A 17,470-nucleotide genomic window follows, 5' to 3' on the forward strand; every position below is an offset into this window, starting at 1 on the left:
GTTCGCAGCTGAAGTATTGCCCATAGCATGTGGATTCAGGACTATATTTGGAAAATGACGAGCAGCATATGACTTAAACTTCTGGCTTTGTGAACATAGGTATGTGGTTCAACTGTATTACCGTGTCACTGGATATACTGTAGTTCTTCAAATCTAACCATAGTTTAATTTTCACAAGTGTCACACATGCCAAACATGTAATTAATTTACTGATTAAAAAAAAACATAGTCTTGTAACATCTACGCCGTCATTAGAAGAGTGCATATTTCCCCCCAGGGCAAGTAGTCCCACGCATGACATATGGAATACCGATCACGCGACACCACAGGTCCAGCTGGAAGATCAGAGCTTGTGGTGAAGGAAATGTGCTTCGGGGCAACTCCAGTCCCCAAACAAAAAACAAGTGTTTAAAATGAAAGAACCAAACGACCTTTCACTGGCAATAAACAACCACTAACGACTGCTTGATCCCCTTGAACAATGCAAGTGATTAACATCAGTCCTACTGAGGAAAACAACCTGAGGCAAATGAGAGCGAAGGTCTTCATACAATGATTTCTGAGAGTTTAATTTTACTTCTTTCACACAGGTGCAACAACTCTGGAAACACCCGTGTTTGCGATTGGTGTGAGCAGGTCAACGTGAGGCCTTGACCCTGCTCTCGACATGGGTTTTACTTTGGTGTGATGCTGCTTGTCTTAAGGATTACACAGGTGGTTGTTTTCTTCAGTCAAACAACATCAGTGTTTCTGGTTACATGCTTTGTTGTGGCTGTGAACTGTACAGCAGACAACACTGAGGACAATACAAGGTCTTTTCTTTTCCATGGACACTGCAACTGCGACTTCTGGCCCTCACCACATATTTGCTGTGTTAGGACAGGATGATGTTAAACACGATGACTTAACTTTTCAAAAGTTTACCACCCCATGTTAAGGACAAATTAGGTTTTGTTAATTTTATGTCAAATTATTCTAAATTTTCTCCTCAAGATATTATTCTTAAAAACATTCTAGGGCTCCAACTAAGGATTATTTTCATAGTCAATTAATCTGTCTATTATTTTCTCGACAAATCATTTAGTTGTTTGGTCTATAAAATGTCAGAAAATGGTGAAAAATGTTGATCAGTGTTCCCCAAAGCCCAAGATGACGTCCTCAAATGTCTTGTTTTGTCCACAACTCAAAGATATTCATTTTACTGTCATAGAAGAGAAAAGAAACTAGAAAATATTCACATTTAAGAAGCTGGAATCAGAGAATTTTTACTTTTTTTTCTTTCTTAAAAAAATTACTCAAACTTGTTGTAGCTCTAAAACATTCATTTAGACTTGACTGACCCAGCAGCTGGAAGTCAGACCAATCAGCAATCTGTGGAGTGGTTTAAATTATGACAACAAGGCACTGTATTTTGAATTTCAGTCGAGAGCTTTATTTGTTCTGTGGTTCTGACTGCTTAAAGGCAGATCCGATTTCATGTAAAGTAATTGTAGTCTACACCACCGGCAACACCTCTAACCAAAGCAAACCCCTGTTTAGCCTCACTAGACGACCACAATGAGGAAAGTTACATTTTAGAAATGACTTCGCAAGGTTGCATCATCTGCTTTGTTGAATCTGGAGTGTACAGACAACACTGCAGTGACAACTTTTGATTAAGTTAAATTAACAATGAGAGAATGACCTGATAGGCCGACTTATCCATCACTTTAATAAACTTTTAATAAAAGTTGACCCTGTGTTCAACACCCCATGCTCATGCACCGGGTTTGTTTGTGAATGGGATATATGAAATATTCCCATGAATAGTCTGCTGTCATTTCAGTTAGTTCACTTCTACAAATCCACAAGTTAAGACCAACAGAGACAACTGCTGAGTCAGATTTGCAGGAGACTGACAGCAATGGAGCCTGACTGACAGCAATGGGGCCAGTGTAGACAACTAATCCCCCGTCCATGCAAGCCCTGGCCGGGCTCTTTTCACTGCACACACTGACGCTAACCCCTCCACAATCCCCTTTAGCTCCCAACTATAGATGAGCACTGGCAGGCATGCATCAATCCACAGATACAACACTGTCATAGTTCACAAATAATGACAAAAGAGCTTGGATACAAATTATGAGATTAAAAAGGAAGTCATAAATTATTTGTTTTGGGAAAGACAGACATCTTTGTCCCACCGCTGCCCATATATACATCCCATTACTTTTGCCATATAACACACACACACACTTCACTTTTTATGTGTTTGGACCGATCCCACTCTGACTATTTCCAACCATACTTCACATACCATTTGGTGTCTCTCACTAGACATACCAATGCTGTGACTGAACTCATTTTCATATTGTACTGCTGTCATTACAGCATTCCTCTCAGCACCGGAAACGGGTACGGTGTTTAATTGGAGTGTCACATCCTAAAAAGCACTAAAACAAGTCTGAATGCATAATGGTTGATGGTGTTCCAATCATTTTTGGCTTCATCAGAGGGAGCAGACTTCATGGCAGTGATTTCAAAACTGAGGTCAACATTAAAATACTGGTTACACATCAGTATTATTTTTACTTAAAATAACTTAGTTTTACTTTACCGAGATCCGAACCAAATCAGGTCAAAGTACAACAATATTCAGAGCAATGCAAGAATGGGATTCACTCCCAAATCATATTGCACAACAAAATACTATATATGGTTTTAAAAAACACACTAAAAGAGCATTACTTAAGAAGAAACTTTAGTAATTAATAAGTATTCTTGGGTGTGTATGGGTATTATGGGCATTCCATGTTAAATGATGATATTTATCTGTTAGATCATGATAGATTCAGTCGGAGCCGCTCTATTTTCTTTGTGTTTTTGTTATTTAAACTGTGTCAGTTGTTATTGTTTTATTTACAGTTGACGTGTATTACGATGTGTTATGTTAGTGTACGATGAGTAGTGTGAATGTGTAGTTTTGTATTGGCACCATGTAAACTATGTGGACCCCAGGAAGAATAGCTGCTGCTATGCAAAAGCTAATGGGGATCTTAATAAACAAACAAACAAACTTAATTAAAAGCAATGAGTGAATGTTGACTTTCATTCTTCACTAATAGAGAACAAAACTTCTTTTACATTAGAGACCCTGAGGCAAAACACTGCCAGATAAAGAGTTGTTGTGGTATAAAATTGTCTCTGACTAGTGGGTTTCTGACATATAAACATTTGGAAACCAGTGACTGAATTAAACATGTCTTTACCCACACTAGTGTTAATGTCAGACAAACTTAATTAAAAGCAATGAGTGAATGTGACTGTGTTGACTTGTCATTCTTCACTAATAGAGAACAAAACTTGTTTTAGATTAGAGACACTGAGGCAAAACACAACACTACCAAATAAAGAGTTTGTGGTCTAAATTGTCTCTTACTAGTGAGTTTCTGACATCTAAACATGGAAACCAGTGACTGAATTAAACATGTCTTTACCCACACTAGTGTTAATGTCACTCAGAGCAAAAAAGGTAACACAAACACGATTCAAACGTTGCAATGAGCAGCAATCACATCACAGCTAGCTAGCATAAGTGAGATGTTAGCTAACATCTGTAACGTTCAGTGAGAGTAACTATGCAGGGTAACTATGCAGTCCCATTGTTATAAGCGCTTCAGTGGAGGTATGTTGTCACACAACAGGAGCAGTTTCAACGAAACCAGCATCGAGATAAACCGAGGAGAGACTCCTCGCAGTTTATAGACAGAGAAGCTTTCTGAAGGAGCAGTAATGTGGTAAATGTTGTTGTTGTTTCTGTCAACTAAAATGCTAATTAACGTTAAAGTGCTGAGACTCACCTCTCATCCACTCGACTACTTGCTTCGGCGTCCACTTTGTTATCGGCTCCATGGCTCCTTTTAACACAATTAACAGGGATAAAAATGTACCCAAAGTTTGGCGACGGAGGTTGTACAATTAAAATAAAGAAAAATGTTGCTGTCACATTGTTCGCAACAGGTCTGTGCTGTTCGTCTGTTTGTGTCTCAGCCACTAATCAACTCTGAGCTCAGTGAGTGGAGGCTGGACTCAAATCACCCACTGCTCCTCACTAGTGATGGGAATTTCGGCTCTTTTTAGTGAGCCGGATCATTTGGCTCAGCTCACCAATAAGAGCCGGCTCTTTCGGCTCCCAAACGGCTCTTCGGTTTACCACTTCTGCCTTTTATAATTCAGCCACATTTAGCGCTGTTTTGACCTATGATTAGTATGTGTGTGCACATATATCACTTAAATTATTCAATATACTTATGCTAATCCTCATAATTTCCAGAATACCATAATTTTACATGCGTCTTAATTTACGTGCACCTCACTCCTCTCTCTCTTTCTCTCCTCCTCTTCCTCCTGCTCTGTACCTGTAGACCGTCAGCGCGCCGCGCATTCCCACCCCTCCCTGCTTGATGGTATGATTTGAATGTACTTGAATTGTGATTACTAATTGGCCTTTTATAATGCTTATTATAACAGTCTTTTACTCATGGATTTTATCTTGGTCTCTGTCTGTGGATATGGGAGATTTTGTTGTCTGCTCTGTTGACCTGTTTTTTATTCTGCACTATGTCTGTAAAGCACTTTGGGCAGCTCATGTTGTTTTAAATGTGCTATAGAAATAAATTTGACTTGACTTGACTTGTCTATCATCACATGACTGGTCCCACGGATGTCATTAACACAACATTCGGTCACAGTCAGTGCATGAAGTGCCCGTGGCGTGGAGAACATCATCCTATCATTCTGCCTTGAATTAAGTAAAGAAAGAAAAAAAAAACGGCTCTCAGACAGGAGCCGGCTCCTATCGTTCAATTAAAAGAGCCGGCTCAGAGAGACGGCTCGTTCGTGATCGGCACATCACTACTCCTCACTGCCCGGTCTGGGATCAATGATGCATTCAGGTGCTACCGGGAATACTGGGGAAGAAATCACAATTTGGGTGCAAAAATAGGTGCCAAATCACCATAATAACAAGCAAGTAAGCCCTAATATAAGATAGCTTTTCTCAGCCAAATATTAACGGGAAAAATCTTCATAGTTTAAGTTGTTTTAATTGTATTCATATTTTAACTAAGTAATTATAGCCTATAAATTGTCACAATTGTGCATGCTTATCGAAAGTCATTTTTTATCATGATGTATTTCTTCATTTTCCGTGAAAGGTTGTCTTTTTCGATTGGTTTTTGTAACAGCCATTTTTATAGTTATTTCCGACCAAAAACACTAGTCTATTTACCACTTCGGGACACGGAAAGCAGGAGTTTACGTAGAGCACCTGAATGTAGCGTGTGACGTCAGTAGTTTCTGTACGTTCACCGCCCTCATTTGAAAGTGGAGGCGTGTACAGATCTAGTACATAATCTAGTGTGCTGCCCAGATTATATTAATTGCTCCTGAAAACAAAATGTATCCAGGAACACAGATTAAGCTGTGAGTTGGTCAACATGATTAAAATGTTAAATGCCAGGTAAATTGGTACAATGTGCATTAAACATCTTATTTGTGGTATAGTCATGGTTTTCATAGGCTAGCACACTGATACTAATACCTTGCTGACATGACATTAAGTCATAAGTATGATATTAGCTATTTTTCAATCATATTTGCAGTCATCAATATTTATTATCATGTAAGAAAAACATCAGGGACTTTTTCTTTCTAAACTGAATGTGACTCACAGCTGCTCTCTGCTGGTAACTTGCCCCATTGCAAGTCATGGAGTAGCAGGCTGCCCTACAATCTTCCCCACACAGGTACACACATGCTCACAGTAATGATTCATTGAAAACAACCTCAGTAACTAATTTTGGAAAACATCTCCAATCCAATAAAATTGTAGGCTATAAAGGAGCAGACGGCTGTCCCAGCTACTTAATTTTTTAATATTAGAAATTTCTGAACAGTAAAATTATACAGCTATACTGTTAAAACATGATTTGTCTGGCTTTTAACTTGAAAAGATGCCATTAAAACCTTTTGGATTGTGATTTTCGCCTGTCAGTGACGATATGTGACTTGTGATCATAACTAATTCATACATTTGACCAAACATCATTTTATTTCCTTGCTCTATAGCTGATATATAGTAACATAGACCATGATTGGTGAGAGCAGGTTTATTGTGTGTCAACAGCTAGCTACTACACAAAAGATTAGAAAGCACATCATTAGTACGTATTAAGAAATGTAAAAATAAAAAGGGGCCTTATTCAGTTGAAAGAATGAAGTTGATTTGAATCTATATCTAGTTCATACAAGTGTTGAAACTTCAACTTGTTTTAGCTTTGTGGCTTCCTTCAGAGGCTTTTGTAAAGTTATTTTTACTATTATGGTTTATGACATTTAGTAACCTCTCCTGGCTTTGTTTTCTAACAATCCGAAACACACCTTGCATGGGAGAGTCCCGGCCCTTCCCATCACTCCATTACTGTACAGCTGGAAGCTGTTGAACACGCTGCACTGTAATCATCTGCAGATTAAAGCGCGGCTGTTATTAAACCTGGGCACGTATCAATTTGCTGTCAAGGCAAAAAAAAAGAAATACTGGAAGCCCCAATACGGTGCCATACAACAATTACTTCTCCTCCTTTTCCTTGTTCCAGCATGCTGGTTTCCTTGCTGGTTGGACTACAGAGCCAAGACATATTTTGAGTCCTTTCTTTAGATTAAAGTTAATTAAAAATATTTTCTTCACAGTAGCTTAACCGAGTAATTTTGGTGATGACTGACAGGTAGAATGCCGGGAGGTAAGCATTTATAGAAAACATGAAAGAAGTGAGGATTAGCACATTATAAGACAAAACAGAAGCAAAGGTATCTTTATAGGTCATTAAACTTTTACCACTTGTTTATAAGTCAAGAGAAAGCATTAAAACACACAGTTTGGGGTTGAAACTATACAACAAATTGCAGTCTTAGGTGACCCTAATGCCCCCTGAAGCTCTTTATCTCCTCCAAGACAAGATATACAGTATGTTTGTGTACATTGTTGCCAGGCATCCCAAACGGGAGAGTCAGATCCACGTTCGGTTCTCATGGGAGTGGGCTGGATTGAAGGGGATCTAGGTGGTGTGGAATTCAGGGGAGGTCCTCCCTGATAGGATTAAGTGAATCATCGGATTGTTGTTGAGGTGAGGCGGAGGGATGGAAAGGGCGTTTGAGAGAGAAAGACCTGAGCACCAGATGGAAACCATGGAGGAACGGTATTGGCAACGTTATACTTGTTGTTTTAGGTTAGAATTACAGAAAAAAGTGAACACTTCGTCATACAAAAGGTCATCACAATGACCAAGCATCAGACAAACCTCTTTTATTCACAGCTCCCAAAACACTAACAGTAAAACAAAGACATGTAAAGATAAGCAAACTCTGCATGATCTGAATCAACATTTATTTCAGCCTCAAAATACAGGAAGTCCAGTTTTGGCAGTGTATATTATTCTGGGATCTAGATTAAGATCGGGCTAATAATATCATATAAACAAAGTAAGGCAAAAACATGAGCACAGGAAGTTATCCACTTCACTCTCTAAGATGACAGGATATGAAGGGCTAAAGATGTTAGAATACAAATAAACCCACTTCCTGCCTCTGACACGTTTCGCTCTGAACAGATTTACTGTAGGAGAGGAAATGTCACATATACCCTGTAGCTAAAACATGCAGTGTGTCGCCATATACTCAGCTAAAACATGTGTTTTGGTAGCATCATGTGGGTGGCCTTATTGTATATATTTATCACACATGACAGATCAGATATTCTGGATGTTATCACATTACTATAAGCAAGTGTTTTCATGCTACAGCCGTCCATTAACAGTAATTCATAATGAAATTATCACCAACTTTGGTCTTGCACTGCATTCATGTATTTCAACGTCGCCAGGTGGAAAAAAATAAAGGGTGTCATAGCATTTCAACAGCTCTTTTTCCTTCTCTTTGAGGCACCAGATCCTAGACATTAGCATTGACACTAAGATGCCTCATCACAGTGTAAAGGGGGGTTTTAGGTTAATATAAAGAGAGCAGTGTAGTAAGAAACACACAGAAGATCCTGTGTGCTGATCTTGTTGCTGGGGACTTGAAGAAGAAGATGAAGCTTCAGAGTCTTGAAGTCTCTTATGAACCCATTTGGGAGGAAAGTAGATTTCACGTACACTTACATATGCGAAAATATGTTTAGACAAAGATTTCAAAAATAAAAAATGTAATGTATCTCTAAACATATTCTCTATGTAAAATGTTTTCTGCAGCTGCATCCAGTTGATATGAGTCTCAAATACACTCTCAATTATAAGGTCAAAGACTACATACTATTGTTGTTTAAACAGCATTAAATACAGACTATTCTGTAAACTAACAGCTGAAGATCTTTACTACAGTGAAACATCAAAAGAAAGAAAGCTGTCGTTTGTTTTTTTTACGGGGCATTCTGTGGGTTTGTTTGTTGGATGACGGGTCTGGCGTTGAGGTACTCCAGAACAAAAATCTGCAGGATCTTGTTGAGGTTCTGAATGGTGGAACGATCCAGGTTCTGCTCGTTGTCATCAAACGTGTGCCACACGGACGGGAAGGGGGACGGGATGAGGTGGAGGATGCGTACATCTGACAGAGAGGCACAGGATGAGCATCACCCAACAGAGTTATACACAATAATATGTAATCATGTATGTCATGTATATCATGTTTGCGGTAATTGTGTTATTTGGTGTGTCTACCTCTGTTTAGGAATGGTATATGATCATCTTGTATGTGGCCAACGGGTTGATTGGGCCAGAAATATTGCACGCTGTTAGGATGATCCACAAGCTGGTTCATGGAGTGTAAACGCTTTTCTGAGGATAAAAGAGAGAGGACAAAGAGTATACATGTACATCTGTTAGTTCAGTTTAAAGAAAACATCCGTAGGTATTATTTATTAATAGTTGAAAGGTACAGTGTGTTGGATTTGGTGGCATCTAGTGGTGTGGTTGCAGATTGCAACCAACCGAGTACCCCTACGCTCACTCCACCCTTTCCAAGACTGTGGTAACATGAGGTGCCGAGTGCAAAACCGTGGTATCGTCATTCGCCTCGCTCAGAGGCCATCTTTACCACAATAACACTACGGTGGCCTTCAGGCAATGCAAAAAAACGCAAAAGGCCCTCTCCGGAGCCAGTGTTTGGTTTGTCCGTTCTGGGCTGCAAACATGGCGGAGCAACACGGCGGACACCGTCAAGAGGAACCGCTCCCTATGTAGATATGAAGGGCTCATTCTAAGCTAACGAAAACACAACAATTCTTAGTTTCAGGTGATTATGCACTGATGAAAACATAGTTGAATATTATATTCCATTTCTATTAATAGTTCACAAAGTTGCAACATAGGACCTCTGTACGATGATGACCATCTGGACTGACTTATTTGTGACTGATGATTAAAGTGACTTGTGTTGTCTGTGGCACACACCTTCACCAAAGTAAACAGACCTACTTATGGTGTTTACAATGATAGTAAAACATTTGATCATTCACCAATGCTCTGCAGTCTGGAGAGCCACGGCGTTGTGTTGGGGAACTGGTTGCAGAAGCGCGGGTCAGGAGTCCCGATCAGGTCCATCAACACAAACAGGTCCTGGAGGAGAAGAAACAGGGAGGAGGAGGGGGAACGATTCTGGTGAGCTCTCATGGGAAACTCTCTACTCATCCTGAAGATAAGTTCCTGACAAGAAGCCTCCCATAATAATTAAACCTCAGTGCCCCTGCTTTGAGGTGTGGTGGTGCAACACACTGACATCAATGCTCCATGTGCATGCTATCTCTGCTTTATCTCTGTCTGTCAACACAGGAATGTCTACATTTGTAGATAGTCAGTTGCACTATCTATCTCTCCATGGTTAGGACACAGAAACATATACCAATGACATGTTGTTATCATAAACTGTATAATAAATGATGTTTGATATCATGACATCCAAGCCTCCCAGATGATAAAATGGGTGGCTTTGTGATTTATGCAAAATACAAAACTATTTAAGACCTCCCTTGTTGAGGTGTCTGTGTGGGCTGTGTGAGAAAGTGGAGATCAGGGCTAAGCAGATTGTACTCAAATTGATATGGGCTAACAAATGGATGATCCTGAGTGTGATTAAGTGATTATGATAATCTCAGGTGGTTAGACAGAAAAAGTGTGAGTAGAGAACTGCGGCGTACCATGGCGTGTAGTTCGTTGGTTTCTGTGGCTCCGGCGGGGTGTGGGGTGTCCTGCATTTTCTGGGCCAGGTGGCGAGAGCCATAAAGGGAGTCTGTGGAGGTCCACTGGAAAAAAGCCTCCTCTCCATCGAAGAAGATCAACTGCAGGGTCAGGTCTGGACTGGAGCTCTACATGGGAGGTAAAAAGAAGACAGTCAAGGCATTCCCAGAGCTTTGGTGCCCCCTAGTGGTTTTGAGATTACGGTGGCACAAAAACTGCCTGAGGTTTTCTTAGCTAGATTTTATGTGAAATATTCGAACAATAACACCTCAACAATATGCTTATGTAATAGAAAGTTTACAATTCCTTATGTAGCATTTATCAGCTGTTATATTGATTATGTGTTTGCCTCCATGGCACCTAATGTATTTGTATTCAATGTGATTCCTATTCCCCACAGTGACCTTTGTGACAGACAGCTGAGTCTGATAAACATGTCTCTCCCGGTCACAGAGCCTGTCACTGTCAGTCCGATAGACAGGGGTCTGAGCTTGACTGTGAAACAGGAAAAGGGCAGAGGAGCAAGCTACATGAATACTAAGTGTTTTCCTTATGAATCACCAGAACGTTTGTGGGGAAATTAAATATTGTTTTGTGTTCATTCCCATAAAACAGAAGCAATATTTAAAGCTTTTGTACTTAAAATGTTGTTGTTGTCAATAATGTTGCATTTGAGCAGAGGTTTGCTCATACATAAAGGTTCATGGGTGTCTGTAAATGATATCATGTTTTTTCAGGCCTTTACCTATAAAGCCATACGCACATTTTTCTTATATTTAACAAACCCATAAACCTCTTATTGACTGACTTAATGAAAATTCATAAGGGATAAGGCTTCCTTATTGTGAACAAATCACATGAAAAGACCTACAATGAATTGATCCAACGAACAAGAGTTTTCTGTGTAGCTGAAGCATGAATTAGAATATTCATATGTCCCATATAGCTCCATTGTTGTTAAAAACATATCAATGGGCCACACCGTCGCACTGGGTGACATGTTCCTTCATTACCATTAACATGGGCACTGCAGTTTATTTTAAAAGTGCACTATACGATATCCAGAGCATAAATATAGCATCAAACAACTATTACCTATGTAAAGATAAAGTGGATTAATGTCTACCTGAGCAGAGAATGAAGTCACTTTCCAGAGTGTGTTGTAATCTGAGCTTCTCCACGGTTTGTTGACATAGCCGGGCCGGCCGTGCATGCTTTTAGTGCATGTTCGAGCATGAGAGCGTGCCCTACTGGTTAGCTTACAGCCGCCGCTCTGCACTGCTCTCATATGGCAGTTACAGCTGTTATCACTGTTAGCACCATTAGCTATGAGCTGCCGGCTTGAGCTGTCTCCATGTTGAGAGCCATGCGGAGGCAAAAGAAATGCTCCCAATCTTGCATTTAGCAGCTTTAAAGTCAATCACAGAGGGATGTGTATTTATCCACAGCTGAAAATAGTCCCTAACAAATGCACTATTTACTCTAATTTGAATGACATTTGCTAAAAACTATAGTGCCCAACTGTTTTAGGATATTACAATATATATAATTTTTTTTTAAATTACTGTATGTCTTCAGAGTGCCACAGACAAAGTTGGAGAAAGTATGGAGAGTCGATCTAATGAATGGTTTTGGTCTTTTCATGGAATTTGTAGACAATAACAAAAATATAGATAACACCAGCCTTATCCTTTTAATTAAATTATTTTATCTTGCAGCCTTGGAAATGTGTAGGTAGTACCACCTTCTTTCCTCTTGCTACACTCCAGCACTTGTAATTGTCTCTCATGACTGAGTGACAAGAAAAAATCTATAGTGAGTTCCTGGAACCGTGTGCAACGTGTTTGGCCTTGTTTTTCCCAGAGCTTACTAGCATTGGTGTTGTTGTAGTATGACTTGTCTGTGATTCATGGCCACAACTCAAGTCAGTGCTGGCCACAACCACAAAAACTACTGGCCTGAGTATCACTGAAAAGCCTGTCTATTGCACACAGGAGGGACTGAGGCATCTACACATAGAGTCACAGACAGACAGATAGACCAGTAATGTATGGTATACCCTTTAACTTATTGTATGTTGTAGCTTTAAGTCACATGCTAGGCCACCACCTTCTGAGCTTTCAGTTCTTCGTCCAGGGCGCGCGCCAGCTCCAGCATCATGGCACAGGGAACAGCAGAATCGGTGGCACCTAGGAATTCCCTCCCGTGCCACTGTGGTGGGTAGTACTTGGAGTCGTAGTGACAGGCCAGGACCAGGCGGCGGTTGGCTGTTGAGTTGAGGGTGGCAACTAGATTAGTGAAGGGCAGGGGGCCATATGGTGTTTCTGCCATAAACTTATCCTCCGTCACCTCCCAGCCTGCTCCGAGGGAACCGAGGGTTGTTTTGATGTGCTGTGAACACACACAAAGATTACGAGTTATGAGAATTCAGCCCGTATCTCAAAGTTTCTCAATGTTTCAAGAATGCCATTGTATGACAACTTCCTGAATTGGTTGTATTTCCCACTATAACAACATATTGAGGCATAAATTGGGGCATAAAAGGTGGAGGACTCATACACAAGTGTGATATGCCTTTAGTTGCCGTATTGTTGCCGATAAAATAGTTTTCCATGAGGTAAAATCAGAGTTGCTCACAAGTCCAAGTGAAGTCTTTTATGGTTTTAAGGAAAGTTCTATCATCTGCTGCATGCCATCCGGTCTGCTTAGAACACAGCATAGCTATACCTAAGGAATTCAAAGCATGTACTGTATCACCAATCCTCTATCTACTAGCATACAGTATATGCATTGTTATTAGTTGTTTGGTATATGATCAATTTAAACAGGCTATTGCGATGCAATATGAAAAAAACACACAATGAAAATGATCCTTTAAAGTAAATAACTGTAGTTGGCCCCTAAAAATGGATATAGATAACGTTACTCAGGGTTACAGGAAAATATTATTAACATTATTAGTAAGCGATTAATCACATGATTGTCCACAGTTAATTGCGATTAATTGCAAATTAACATTTTTCATCTGTTCAAAATGTACCTTAAGTGTGCAAATATGCTTGTTTTATGCAAATGTATGTATGTATTTATTATTATATTATATTATATTATATTATTATATTATTATTATTAATAATGTCCAGAAATCCTCACAGGTACTGCAATTAGCTGTCAGTGTGCTGACTTGACTATGACTTCCCCCAAACTGCATGTGATTATTATAAAGTGGGCATGTCTGTAAAGGGGAGACTCGTGGGTACCCATAGAACCCATTTTCATTCACATATCTTGAGGTCAGAGGTCAAGGAACCCCTGTGAAAATGGCAATGCCAGTTTTTTGTGTTTGGAATGTTATTTAGCCTCCTTCATGACAAGCTAGTATGACACGATCGGTACCAATGGATTCCTTAGGTTTTCTAGTTTCATATGATACCAGTATCTTCACTCTGACTTTTAAACTACCCGCTGCAACCTCCAAAAGATCGAATTGTGTTAATGCATTAAATAAATTAGAGGCGTTAAAACAAATTTGTGTTAATGCGTTATTATCGCGTTAACTTTGACAGCCCTTATTATTAGGCATGCAATAATAGCCGTAACCAGGAGCGAACTGGTAGCCGAGTGGTTACATCCAATGCATATATCCTCAACATCCTGGGTTCGATGCCGGTCTTGTTGGGACCTTTGATGCATGTCATACCCCTCTCTCTAATTCCCATTTCTTCATTTCTACCCATTTCTGTCCTCTGTACAATAAAGGCAAAATTAAAAATGTTTTTCAACAACAGAGTACAACTGTATTGTATAATTACTGTAACTGAACACATCCCTCCTCTCAAACCCAGAGATGCTCACAAGTCATTTTTTGCAAGTCCAAGTCAAGTCTCAAGTCACTGTGTGTGCGACTTAAGTGCGACTTAAATCCAAATCCCCAACTCTGGGTAAAAGTAACAGAATTTTGACATTTTTCTTCTCATTTATTGTCAAATACATCTTACATTTTTTTCTGTACAGGTGTTTGTGTACTTGAAACTGATCCTGCCGTGATATGTTATTATCCTGCAAATAAACTCACCTCCTGTACGGCCTGGTTGCCTGCAGAGCCTGGGTACCTGGTAACCATCAGCGGCCTCAGGTCCCTCTGCCACATCTGCTCCAGGTCAGTGTGAGACAGGGCGGTACTGATCTCATTTCGTGTTAGAGTTAGAGCTCGGTGATGTAACTGGACAGACCCGGAGGAAACACAGAACAGAGGAATACAAAATGGATGAAAAATAGAATTTAATTAGCAATTAAGTGCGTTCAGACAGATCTACTGTTAATGCAGTGTTGCATACGGAACATAGGATATTATTAAGCAATATTTTCAGTCGGTGTCTGCTATGGCACAGTTTCAGATCAACAGCTTCTTAGTATAGGAACAGGAAGTAATTCTAAGAGGCATTTCAATTGAGCAGAAATGCGGATGACACAGTATACAGAACCACAGATTATAGTGTGTCACAATAGTCATATTACTGGTAACCACTCCCTCCCTAGGTTTGCCAATAGTGGATTATTTTTCATTTCCGTATTTAAGTTTCTTGAGAAACCTGAGGAGGAAATCCATCATAAAAGGGATTTTTCACAATCAGCTACTGTAATATATCCTACATGACAATGCCTAAAAACATAAACATGTTAACGTTAGAAAAATAGATAAAAAGAAACAATTTGGTCTTGTGTTAAGGTTGTATCAAACCTTGTGTTTTCCACGAGCTGTGAAGTCCACTCTAATGCCTCCTCAGAGAGAGACATGTGGGCCAATTAGACCAGTATGAATAGACATTGATTAAATGTATTCAAATACACACAAGGGCTACTTTAGAAAAGCAGGGATCTATTGAATAAAGAGGCAGAAAAGTGCTTGTTAACATGCTCTCTTTTGTTTGAGGTAGATATAGACATGATTGTACAAAAAGCAAATCAGGCAGCTTGTGTAATTAAAGGAGCACAATATGGATTCAGGTTTCAAGCCGTCGGTTCAATGGGTGCTAAATTACAGACAAACAGGTTAAGAAAACATATTGATTCTTCGATCCCACGGCTCTTTTTCATTTGGTCTCAAAGTTCACCTGCTGAGCACCGTGGTTGTCCTGGTAACGAACTGAACCGAGAGGAAGGACAGAGAGCTGATGGTGAATATCAGAGCACAGTCAAAGTCTGTTTGTGTATTCTGATCTGCCCCAGCCTATACAATAATAGGCCTTAACTGGCAATGTTATATATTGGGGTTATCGAATCCATACTGACTTGTTATTGTGTTGATTTTTTTTTTTTTTATCAATAATTTGGTCTTTAAAATGTCAGAAAATAGTGAAAAATTATCACATATACCCAGAGCCCGACTGTTTTGTCCAACTAACTGTCCAAAACCCAAAGATATTCAACTCACAATGACAGAAAACAGCCAAATCATCTCACTTGAAAAGCTGGAACCAGCAAATTTAGTCATTTTTGCTTCAGATTTTTATGGGAAATCACAGTGGACATTTGTTTTTCATCCTAATTTGGTTTCTCTTTACCGTCTCAGACAACAGGAGAGGGCACATTCCTTAACTCTGTTCATTACAACTGAAGCATAAACAAGCACTTCGGCGACAAAACATGTTCATAGTATGAGTAGGGCCCACACTGACTGTAATTACAGAGTGGCGCACGGTGAAAAATATATAATTATGTGGTGGCACAGACTGAACATGGTCATCCCAAACAACAGGGCTCACTGAGTTCAGAGAGGGTTAAAAGGGGTCCACTTAGGGTCTATAAATACCAAGACCTGCAATTGGAGGATCAATGATGATGACTGTGCTGCCATAGCAACTAGGCCAAGGGGAGAGGAGAAGAAGAAGAGCATAAATGAGGAACATGAATGGCCAGGCATACCCAGGTGCATCTCAGGAGAATTACACAACAGTGCCGGGAAAACAGTGCAGAGGCTTGTTAGAATATCATGAATAAATACATACATATATTAAGGCATATCAAAACTGTATTTGGGAATTTATAGATTTACCTTTCTCATAATGAATAAGTCTAACTACTGGGAGATTAAAAAAAAAAAGGAAACACACAGAGAGAGACATGATATAAACAAAATTGGAGAGAATATTTTTTCATAAAATTAATTTCTCTAACAAAACAATTCAATATATTTTGTTCAGATGGTTTTAATTAAAAAAAGAAGAGGAAGTAAACAACATATTTAGAGTTAAACAATAATTGCAATCATTTGAGTCTTGTCAATGCAATTGTTAAAAAGCTGCAGGGCAAGTTTTTAAATGGTTTCACTTTTGGAGACGGTTTTATGACTACCAGGTAACATGTTAAGACAGCAGAATGTGAACAGATATTATTAATTTATCTATTTACCTTTTCTTGTGTCCAGGGGATTCCATCGGTGCAGTGGCTGAATGCCACCCAGATGGCCACAGTGTAGAAGAAACGCATTTTGGAGGCACTGTGGCTTCGCTCAGCCATCGTTGTTGTCGCTCCTCTCCACATTCCTGTGTCTCTCCTCTGTGAGAGCTTACAGATCATGTGAAAAGCAGGAGGGAGGACCCGAGACTCTCTAAACCACTGCGCGTCACTGTACTGCTATGTGGATGTATGTGTGTGTGTGTGTGTGTGTGTGTGTGTGTGCGCGCTTCATCCACTCCCAGGAACCACATGGGTATGACACAGTGACCCCATATTCTCATCTGATAATTGCTCATTTTTTACAGCAGATCAACACATTTGGGCCTACAGCATATACCTACAGCCTGGGGGTCACAACTTGACAACCTAACTGGACCCATTATGTTTTCTAATTACTGGTCAACATTTAAACTTCTAACAATAAAACAAAACAAATAAATAAAAAAAAAACTTTAAGCAATGCATTTTAAGATATCATTCTTGTATCTTCTTTTTCTTTTTTTTAAATTTAATTTAATTTATCTATTCATTATTTTTTCTATTTATGTATATATATATATGTGTATGTATGTGTGTATGTATGGGTATGTATATGTGTATGTGTGTGTATGTAGGTGTGTATATGTGTATGTGTATGTGTATATATAAATATATGTATATATATTTTAAATTATTATTTTTTATTGTTTTCTCTTCTTCTTCTTCTTCTTATTATTATTTCATGACTTATTTGCGGATACTCTCCC

The 17,470-nt window shown here is 39.3% G+C and overlaps 2 protein-coding genes across 2 annotated transcripts in view; both read right to left on the reverse strand.

Moving 5' to 3' along the window:
- The window catches only part of cnksr3 (cnksr family member 3), a 54,982-nt gene extending 50,938 nt beyond the window's left edge, over nt 1-4,044 (reverse strand). Inside the window, exon 1 of the mRNA XM_074659884.1 lies at nt 3,840-4,044. Within this exon, the coding sequence (XP_074515985.1) occupies nt 3,840-3,891 (52 nt within the window). The 5' untranslated portion in view covers nt 3,892-4,044. The remainder of the gene's footprint in view (nt 1-3,839) is intronic.
- A 3,360-nt stretch (nt 4,045-7,404) lies between these two features.
- Nucleotides 7,405-16,892, reverse strand: qpct (glutaminyl-peptide cyclotransferase). Its single transcript, XM_074661149.1, has 7 exons — nt 16,677-16,892; nt 14,341-14,487; nt 12,375-12,656; nt 10,226-10,393; nt 9,548-9,647; nt 8,751-8,867; nt 7,405-8,637 (listed from the first exon to the last, which is right to left on the reverse strand). The coding sequence occupies exons 1-7, from the start codon at nt 16,842-16,844 to the stop codon at nt 8,453-8,455; spliced, it is 1,167 nt and encodes a 388-aa protein (XP_074517250.1). The 5' UTR covers nt 16,845-16,892; the 3' UTR covers nt 7,405-8,452.
- Between the last annotated feature and the right edge of the window lie 578 nt (nt 16,893-17,470).

Source organism: Sebastes fasciatus, chromosome 15 (assembly GCF_043250625.1).
Source record: "Sebastes fasciatus isolate fSebFas1 chromosome 15, fSebFas1.pri, whole genome shotgun sequence".
NCBI lineage: Eukaryota > Metazoa > Chordata > Actinopteri > Perciformes > Sebastidae > Sebastes > Sebastes fasciatus.